At 49.3% G+C, this 9,791-nt stretch overlaps 1 protein-coding gene across 1 annotated transcript; it reads right to left on the reverse strand.

Annotated features, from left to right (window-relative positions):
* Positions 1-4,129: 4,129 nt before the first annotated feature.
* BOD1 (biorientation of chromosomes in cell division 1) lies at positions 4,130-9,310 on the reverse strand. The gene is made up of 4 exons (XM_058848992.1): positions 9,092-9,310; positions 7,979-8,103; positions 6,104-6,307; positions 4,130-4,958 (listed from the first exon to the last, which is right to left on the reverse strand). Exons 1-3 carry the CDS (start codon positions 9,293-9,295, stop codon positions 6,106-6,108), a joined length of 531 nt encoding a protein of 176 aa, XP_058704975.1. The 5' UTR covers positions 9,296-9,310; the 3' UTR covers positions 4,130-4,958; positions 6,104-6,105.
* Positions 9,311-9,791: the final 481 nt, after the last annotated feature.

The following is a 9,791-nucleotide window of genomic DNA, read 5'->3' on the forward strand; positions in this document are numbered from 1 at the left end:
TGCCTGCTCTGTGCAGAGAGCTCCCTGACACTGAACATGAAGCTCAGAACTCCACACCTGGAATATGAGAAATATAAAAGCTCAAACTTAAGGCATCAACACAGCTCCTTCCCTGCTGTTTCCGTGGCAGAGCCCGGCGCTGCTCCTGTGGCCGCGCACGTCGGCAGTGGCGGCAGGGCTGGGGGGCCAAGGGGGGCTCAGGATGGGCTGACCAGGCTGTGCTGTTGTCACATCAACCCCCTGCCCTGTCCTCCTGAGCCCTGGGGCTCTCTGGCAGCCACAGGGGCTGGGAAGGCTCGTGTCAATCTGCTGGAGATGGAGCCACGTCCCGGTACTCGCGGAACCGGCGCTGGTTAAAAATGGAATGTGTTCCTGAAATAAACCTCTGAGGGTGGCTGCTGGACACCCCCCACCCCTCAAATCTCCAGGACATCCCTGGAGGAAGAGGGTGGGATGTTTTGGGAGCAGTGTCAGCCTTGGGGAACTGTCAGGTGTCACTTGCCAAATCCCACTTTTCCAAACCGTTTTGGGAAAGAGGGATTTTTGCACCAGATTATGGCTATGTTCATGCTCTCCTGTAGGAAGCAGAGATTCTGGCAGGGTTGGAGATAATCAGTCAAACCCTTTTGCAGCTGAAGCAGCTTTTTTCTCCTGGGAGGGGTTAGGAGGGAAGGCAATGGCTCAGATGTTCCTTGGGTGAGATGAGATCAACTGCTCCCCTGAGCACCTGCAGGTCGGGGTGAGCCCCAGGGGCAGCACAGAGAGTGCCAGAACTGGGGGCAGAGAAGCACAGAGCTCTCCAGAGCAAGGTAAGGTTCAACTTGACTTTATTTGGGGATTCTTGGAAAGATTTGTGTTAGCAGGGTTATTTCTGCAAGGTCTTGTGTGTGCAGCATGGCTGGAGAAGTAACGAGTGAAGGTGTGGAGCTCAGCTGGTGCTGGTGACATCCAAGGCTCTTTTTCTTGGTCAAAGCAGTCCTGGTTTTACTGGGATGGCAGAAGTTGGGCAGAACTACCTGGAGGGAGGATGAAATGTTGGCAGGAGGAGCTGGTGGAGGTGAATGCTGGCAGGGAGGGGCTGTGTTTAATGTCCTGGTGTCTCACAGGGAAGGGCTGTGGGGGAAGAGTTCCCACCAGGTTTTTCTGTTTTTTGCTGCGGTTGTGCTGCCCCCTTGTAGAAGACAGAAGTTTTGTGAGTGTTCTCAGAACTGTGATTGTTTCATGTCCCTTTTGCAGAGTTGCAATGAAATGTGAAACTCATGGCAGTGCTTTTCTGTTTCTGTTAGAAATCCCTTCCAAAATGGATATATTTAATGTATAAGGTTGCTTGGAATTCCCAAAGGCCCCAGTTCAGCAAACTGCAGCCATTTGTTCTCATGTGAATTCTTTGTAGGGGCAACACCTGAAGTGCTTTGGGGAGGTTTTTTTTCTCTTTGTTATAAAGACACCAGTGCAAAAGGCACGGAATTCTGTGAGTCAGGGAGATGGAATTGGTGACACAGGAGGTCCTTCAGCCTGTTCAGGTGGGCTGGACGTGTTGCATTTTGCTTTTGCCTGCTTTGTCCCAGCGCTGCAGGGGATTGTTGGAGCCAGCTCCCAGTCTGATGGCTGAGGTAGCACATTTCTCTCTGCATGGCTGGATGGTGTCTAGACTGGGCTGGTCACTGCCCAGTCATGTTCCACAGCTCTGCTCTGTTGTGGGCTCAGCACCTGAATCACAGAAATGCAAGAACTGCAGCGATGGGTCTGATACAATCTCATGGCACAGCCAGCTGGGGCCTCACACCTGTGAATTGTACATTTGGGTAGGCCAGGATTTACAGTTCCACATCCTAAAGCTGTGATTTTGTCCCTGATCACTGGGGCTGTTCACTTCTCTCCCCTAATCCTGATATTTGTCTCCTATTGCTAAACCTCTTGGGAAATGTCAGTGTGTGCTGTGTGATTTGCACTGTGCAAGCACAATCCGAGCTCATGGAAGCACTTTGGGAAAGCTGTCTCCACACCTTGCTGGGTTGATTCAGTCAGGAGGCAGCAAAAGAATCCTGGATCTGCTCGGGATTTGCAGGGGAGGAATTGAGAAATGAAGCAAGAGTTTATCTCCCTCTTACGGCTGAATTCCGAACAGCTGCGCTGGGAAAGGGAGGAGCAGCAATTCCTGCACTCGGTGGTTGTGGAGGGACCCCAGCTGCTCACGAGCAGTTAAACCGCTAAAATAGGATTTTCACTGCAGTATAAACCACAAAATATCTGTGAAAGACTTAAACTGCTCCGGTTCTCTGTGAGTTTGAACCCAGAACTGGCCAAATATACAATTATGGACTCTTGGAATGGCTTGTGCTGGAAGGGACCTTTGGGATCACACAGGTAATGGCACTTTGGTTCTGCTCTGCAGGTGCAGTCTGCTTGAGTCACTGTGAGCCACTCAAAAAACTTTTTCTGCAGCTGCAAAAGGGCTTGAGGAATCCAAAATCCACTCAGGTGGAACCGTGACCTTGATGAGGTGATCAGCACTGTGGTTTCTGCCTGGCTCTGTTGGTTACCTGCTCCAGATTTCACTGAGAAGCATCTCTGGAGTTAGAACAGTTAAATAGCGAGTGCCTCAGGAATCATCCCGTTATTTTATGTAAGATTTGCATAAGTTTAAAAAAAAAAATCAGAAAACGCCAATTAATTTAACGCAAGAATCAGTTTTACTTCAAGAATGTGTTATAAACACATTATTCATCACTTAACTCCTGTTCAGTACCTGGAATTAAGATTATCTTGAGCTAAAATATGTATTTTTGTAAAAATGGATTGCTTTGTGTGTTTGATATGCATCACATGTACATTTTTCAGGAATAATGGGGGAAAGGCAATGGAATGCTGCTGTTCAGTTTTTCATGACAGCATTTGGGACAGTCAGAGGAACAGAGATCAGAACTGTTGTGTGGCTGCAGGCCAGGGTTTGATGGGAAGGGAAAATAAGGGAAATTCTGCAGTGCTGCAAGTGATGCTTGTGCAAACATCTGTTTCATGTGAGCTTCTTGATTCCTTCAATGTCTTAGACCTCTCTGCCTCCCCAAACTCCTCACCCTGCACAGCAAAACCTGACTCATTCCCCAGCTTTAGTCCAACATCCTGCTGCAGGGACAATTTCACTTCTACAGTAGGTACAGCTTTGTTCTTTTGTTCTGCTCTGAAGAATTCTGTTTCATCACTGAGGTTTTAAGGCAGGGATCCTGATTCTGGCTGCGTGACTGACAGAATTTAATCAAAGGGCACTGCACAGGTCCTTCATCATAAGGATTTGGTGGCTTTTGTCACTGTCCCATTGTGTCAGGGGTGCTTCCAGGGCTCTGATCCACAGCAAGGACTTCAGAACCCCAACATTAAAGATCCCAAACTGGCTGCCCCAACTCTTCAGGTGCTTCTGTTGTGATCTGAAGGTTCCCACAGCCACTGGAGCCGTGCACAGGCTGGGCCCCACCAAAGGCTCAGCAGTGTCAGAGCTCAGAGTTAACACAGAGAGAACAATGGAAAAGCCTTTTAAAAACTACCCTGGCTGAGTCTATTCTCCTTCACTCATCTTTTAAAGCAGCTGTCAGGTAGGAAATGCAGGCTCAGGTTCCCTCCTCACTGCAGTAAATCCAGCTTGACTTGCTACAAAAAACCCTGAGCTGCTGTCCCTACTCCTATTGCCATCCAGAATTTTCCTAAGCACACTCAGAATCCTTTCCATTTGCTCTTTAAAACAACTTTTTTTCCCCTGAATAAACGTTTCAGTTCCAAAGAAGTGGTTGAGAACCCAACCAGGAGGTAAAAGGTTCTTTTCTGTCAAGAGCTGCCCTTAAGGCCCTAAGGGAAAACATTCATTACACATTTGGTGCAGTCTTCAATCCCCAAACCAACATCCAGGAGAAAACCCTTTACTCACACAATCCTCACAATATTTTACATTTTTTGAGACATCTTCCTGGGAAAGGATACCAAAACCATCTTATTTCATGTTAAGAAACAACTCCAGGTCGTTAAACCTGGATTAACCCATAAAATATGCAAGGTCACACTTTCCTTAGGGTTCCAGGCATTTCTTTAAATAGTTTCTCCTTAAGAAAAAAGTGCTGAAGAAGCCAAGCCTCAGAGATGCTTTTTGAGGTGTTTTATTGCAAAAAGGTGTGGACATTTGCTGGCAGAACAGGTTATCACATTCTCCATTTGACTGTCATCCAGAGGACACTGCATGCATTCGAGCTGAAAGCATAGGACAGTTTCCACCAGGCACCTGAGAAAGAAAAGTCTTCCAAGCAGAAAAAGACAAATTTCCACCTGATCCCCAACTCTGGTGTGCCCTTTGCTCCCCAGAGTTCCCTGGGAAACAGGAGTGACATCAGCTATAGCAATAGCCAACTGTAAACATGTTCCTGTGTTCAACAGAATTTGTCTGGATAATGGATCCTGAAGCTTCAGCTCCAGTTTTGAACAGGAAAAGCCTTTCCCAAAGCAGGCAGTGCAGTGAGTTCCACCTGACCTGGCACCTGCTGCTCACTGGAACCCAGCAGAGGCTTCCCCTCCTCTGGCTTCTATCAAAGGAAATCTGACAGCTCTACTTGGTCTCCAAAAAATACCCCACCCCCAAACCCTCCTTCCTTTCTTCGTGCTCCTTGTAGAGCCTCAGCCCCATTTCCCCTCTCCCTCCAGACAGCAGACAACGCCCTTTTCTCCTTCCCACCCCCTTGCCCAAAGGCATGACTAATGAATACAGGCTGCAAAAATCTCTCCACACTTGGGCTGTCCCTCCACAGGCAGAACTCCAGGTGCACCTGAATTTCCCCATTTCAGTGCCTATTTCCCACAGGCCTAACAAAGGTTAATCATCTTTGGCAGACAGCAATCCTGCACCAAAGGGAACAAGGAATCCATTGCCAGTTTAACAGGGCATGTTGCAATTGCAGCTGCTCAGCAGCAGGATCTCCCTGCAAGAAAAAAAAAAGAGAATTTAGAGGATGTAGAAGCACCTTCACAAGTCAGTGCATTAGGACAGATTAGGATATATTAACAACTGCACTTTGCTGTGGGTTACAATGGACTTTTAAACTACTTGAACCAGACAAATGCAAAAATTCAAGTCACAAGTAAATAACTCAGGATGACACTACAGCCACTTAAACTTCTACTATTGAACTAAACCCCATGCTGGTTGCTCTGATAATTCCCAGCCACTGTAGGGTCTTATTCCTTCTAAATAAATCAGCTGTAGATTACATGGAGCATTTTTACTTTCAGAAAGCCCTGGCAGATGGAACAACTGACAATTCACTTCCTTTCATGCAGCATGGCTTTAAATCCCCCAGCAAAGGGGCAGATTAACATTTCCCACCAAGGCAGTAGCTCCTCAAAATCAACCTTTGCAATCTTAGCAAAGATAGACACATCTTGTGCTAAGACAGAGGAGCAGTTATGGCCCCCTGAGGCCCCTGGAGTTATTTTAATCACAAAAGCCAGGATGAACTTGTTTGCCACAAAGGCACCCTCAGTCCTTGCAGCTGGAAGATCCAGGCTGCTTTATTTAAATCAGGTTTTTGAGTGAACAGTTTTTCACTCCCAGAGATGTTGTCCCTACTCCAGCAGGACTATTCTGGTCAGTGACAATTCAACACTCCAGTGTTAGTTCTGAAGCAGAGATACCTAAAATTTTCAATGCTAAGCCACAATAACTTGTCACCACCCTATTCCCATCTGTGTTTCAGTAAATGATATATATTTTTAATCCATTTGATACAGTTCTGAAGGCACTCCAGCCACTTCCATGTTAATGCTGCTGGATATGCTGCTTTTTTTATTCATTTTTGGATATGCTTTACTGGAATAAAAGGCCTTTTGGGCTGATCCAAACCCAGCTCTGGCACAGTGCAGAGTGTTCCTTGATAGCTGATTTACATCATCCCTATGTCTTAGTCCCAGATATTTTTAGCAGCCACTGGAGTGGCAGAGGGCTGTGACAATGACAACAGCCTGCTGATCAAAGTGTCCCCCCTGCCAAGCCCTCCTCTATCTTGCACTCTACAAATACAGAGATGAGGCACAAGGAATGTCAGCACTAAGTGCAGAGATACCAGACCTTTAGGAGGCATCCTGAGATGGAGCAGGAGGATCCTTATTCTCAGGCTCTGGAGGAGGAGGAGCTGGCACATTTTCCTCTTTCTTTTGTGCAGCCAAAAATTCATGAATCGCCCTCTCTATCTGAGGCCTGAAGATGTGGTTTAGTTTTGGATCCACCACCTGAGAAATAATTCTGTCCACTCCAGCTTCCAGCATTCCTGACCTTGAACAAAGACAAAGAAGTCATTCAGCTCCTCTGAAAAACTTCTCCCCAATCTCCTCCAGAAACTCTCCAGAGCCCTCCTGTCAACTGCAATTAGCATTAACATGGTGAGAACTGCAGCCTACTCAGGAGATCCTTAACAGGGACTTGTTTCACTCACCTATTTCTCTCCCTGCTCCCTACAGAATTAACAACTCCCATCTGGTCTCCCAGGTACTTAAATGACACCTTGGCCAAGAGCCACTTTTAACAGGGCTCCTGTGGAAACCAGGTCAACATGAAAGCAAACAAACACATTTTGGCACAAGAAGAGAAATAAGCTATTCTGAGGAGGAGGGCAGGTGAGAGCACAGGCTTTTTTTTGGCTGAGTGGAGGGAGAAGAGCCCTGCCCCCTAAGAACAGGACCGTCACTTGCTCCTTGTAACAGTCTAGACAGATGGGTATGAATTATAAAAACAAGACAGTGAGCACACAGCAGAGGCTCTGGGCTGAGCAGCAGGAACTGAAGTGACTGGTGACTTCAGTCAGGCTCCTGGACTGTGGGGCACAGGCTGTCTGGGAGGGTTAAGTCATGTCTGCAAGGGAGCAGGGACAGGAAATGGAGATGTTCATGGCACTGGGAGAAGGAGCCACAGGATAATGAGGCTGTGAAGGATGCAGAGACACAGGGCACCTTGTGCCAGGTAACAGCAGCCTGGGTGGGCAGGACCCACACCTGGACACCCCCAGGGCTCAGCCCTGCCCCTCCAGGAGTGACAGGGACTGTTCAGACTCCCTACAGCATTTTGTGTGCAATACCTCATCCTCTCTTCCTGATTAAAACTCAGCAGTGCTGGGAAGCAGCCTAAAACCTTAAAGCTCATCCAGTTCTACCCCCTGCCATAGCAGGGACACTTCCCACTGTCCCAGGCTGCTCCAAGCCCCATCCAACCTGGTCTTGGACACTTCCAGGGATGCAGGAGCAGCCACAGCTTCTCTGGGCACCCTGTGCCAGGGCCTGCCCACCCTCCCAGGGAAGGATTCATTACCAATATCTACTGTTACCCTGCTCTATCAGCTGAAGCCATTCCCCTTTGTCCTGTCCCTCCAGGCCCTTGTCAATTGTCTCTCTCCATCTTATTGGCTCATTGAGGCACTGGAAAGGCACAGCTCTGCCACCTCAAAGCTTTTCCTCTCCAAGCTGAACAACCCCAGCTCTCCCAGCAGAGCTGCTCCATCCCTCTGCTCATCCTGGTCTGAAACAGCTGGACAGGAACTGTCCTGTGCTGCAGGAGCTCAGGCTGGTGCAGAGATTGCTGCTGACAGGGAATGGATTCTGCATACACAGCCTTTGGCATCCTCGGGATTCTTTCTTTAAAGAATCTTTAAAGGCTCTTTTCTTTCATGAAGGTAAAGCTCAGGTTCATCCAGCTCAGTACAGCAGGCACAGCGTTTTTGCAGCAATAATTTGGACAGCAAATATAAATATTTCATCACTCCAACCCACCCAATTCAAGCAGAGTAATAATGGGTATTTTGAGGAGAGTTCAGACTGCACTTATTCTCCCAATGAAACTCAGGGAGGACAACAGAAAGTGGTGTGAAAAACTTCATTCTGGCAGCTCTCCCTTGCCTTAGGTGATTTATGGCTTATCAAATATCACTGATTGTGCAGGCTGCTGCTCACTCACTGGATCACACTCTGCCTCAGCCCATTCCGTAACTGGTTCTTGTTCATGGCTGGGTTCCATTCCTGCTTGTCCAGGTGGGTCGAGACAAAGTTGTCGACTTTCTGCCTCAGGTTCTGATAGGCTGGCTAAAAAAAAATAAAAATAAATCCAGTTCAACAGCTCAAATACCTCCAAACAACCCCCTGCCAGAGCCCTTCACAGTGCAGCTATTGTCACACACACTGCTGTGCTGTGTTTCCCTCCCTTCACTCTCTGAACAAAGATAATCCTGTTTTCCCTGAGAACACAACTGGAAATTGCACAGCAACACTCAGTGTAGCAATAATTCAAACAGCTGGATAGGTTGGGGATGAAACTGTAGTGAAATGCAGACTGTGCAGACAGAAGTTGTTTAAGCAGAGTTCTTGTTGTCTGGAAACCCTCGAGCCCACAATTCCTAGGCATGTGGCTGAGCAATACTGCCACCAAACAAGAACTTGAATTATTTGCTTCTGTGGCACTGGCAGAGGAGATAAGAATAAAAATATAAATTGCAGTTTTAAAGATAATTATAATGATATGAGAACATAATTCCACTGAACAGGAACTTGACTAACAAATCCATATAAATCCTCAGGATCCACATCCTGAAGGACAAGAGGGAGACTGGGATATTTCTGAATTTGATGTGTCTGTCCTGGGTGAGGACGGCAGATCCCAGGACTTTTGCTGGAAGCATAAAACTTTGGGAAAGCAAAATTTAACCAAAAGAGTTGAATTTTGACAGAGTCACTGTGAACAATCCAACTTGGCACTGACAGCCCAACTTCTATACTGGCAACAAATGATGAGGAGTTTGTTTGTGGCTGAGAAAATGAATGTCAAACAACAGCCTAAGAACATCTACTCAGGAAGCAAAGGTTTGGTTTGAGAATTCAGGGATGTTGGAGAACATGGGAATTTTTGAAATCTAGGTTGAGAGCAGCACTGTTCTCACGGGAAGGTGTTTTCTGGGCTGAGAAATGAAAGGCTGAGCCTGCTCTCTGCCGGGGCTGTGGCTCCGAGGATGTCCCGGGAGCAGCCCCGGGGGAGCGGGAGCGGGGAGGGCCTGGGCTCGGTGCCCGGCCCCGGTACCTTGGTGTCCACGTCGGCCAGGCAGTCGCGGCGGAAGCCGTCGAAGAGGCCGCGGCTCTTGAGCTGCTCCACGATGATGGCGATGAGCTGCGGGTCCCCGGGCGGCAGCGAGGCGGGGTCGGTGGGCCCGGGCCCCGCTGCCCCCGCGCCGCCGCCGCCTCCCCCGCCCGCCGCGGCCCCGCCGCCGCCGCCGCTCTCCGACATCGCCCGCGGCCTCCGCGCCCGCGCGCCCCGATTGCGTCACCGCGGCCCAAGGCATCACGGGGAGCCGAGTTCTCCTCAGCAGCGATGCCGTGGGCTGAGGAGCTCTGTGGAACTACGAATCCCAGCGTGCACCGCGGCGCGCCGCCGCACGGCAGCGGAGAGGCGGGCGCGCTGCTGTCGCGGTGCGTCTCGGGAGTTGTAGTTCAGCGGATCGTGAGGACGCTCCCCGCATCCGCCGGCGGTTGTGTGGTGGTGGCGGTGCTGGGATCACCCGGCCGGGGAGGGCACAGGGCTCCGCGGGCTCCCCCGGAACGGGGTCAGCCGGGCAGAGGGCCCGGGTGTTCTCCTCAGCATCGCCCGCATGCTCCAGGGGTGCGGCTGGATGCTCAGGGATCCCCTCCCATGAAAACAGCGAGGTTGCGGCTTGCGTGTGTTCTCCTGTGCCGTAGCGAGCGCAGAGATAATATAAAACTGCGGAAAAAATGATCAATGTGCG

The sequence above is a fragment of the Poecile atricapillus genome, chromosome 13, assembly GCF_030490865.1.
Source record: "Poecile atricapillus isolate bPoeAtr1 chromosome 13, bPoeAtr1.hap1, whole genome shotgun sequence".
In the NCBI taxonomy this organism is placed as follows: domain Eukaryota; kingdom Metazoa; phylum Chordata; class Aves; order Passeriformes; family Paridae; genus Poecile; species Poecile atricapillus.

Bases quoted from the DNA above. Each gene is read 5' to 3' on its own strand.
- BOD1 (XM_058848992.1), bottom strand. From the start codon at position 9,295: ATGTCGGAGAGCGGCGGCGGCGGCGGGGCCGCGGCGGGCGGGGGAGGC. The intron at 8,104-9,091 runs GTACCGGGGCCG...ATTTTTTTTTAG, and splicing joins TGGCCGACGTGGACACCAAG to CCAGCCTATCAGAACCTGAG. The intron at 6,308-7,978 runs GTGAGTGAGCAG...TCTTTGTTCAAG, and splicing joins CTGAGGCAGAGTGTGATCCA to GTCAGGAATGCTGGAAGCTG.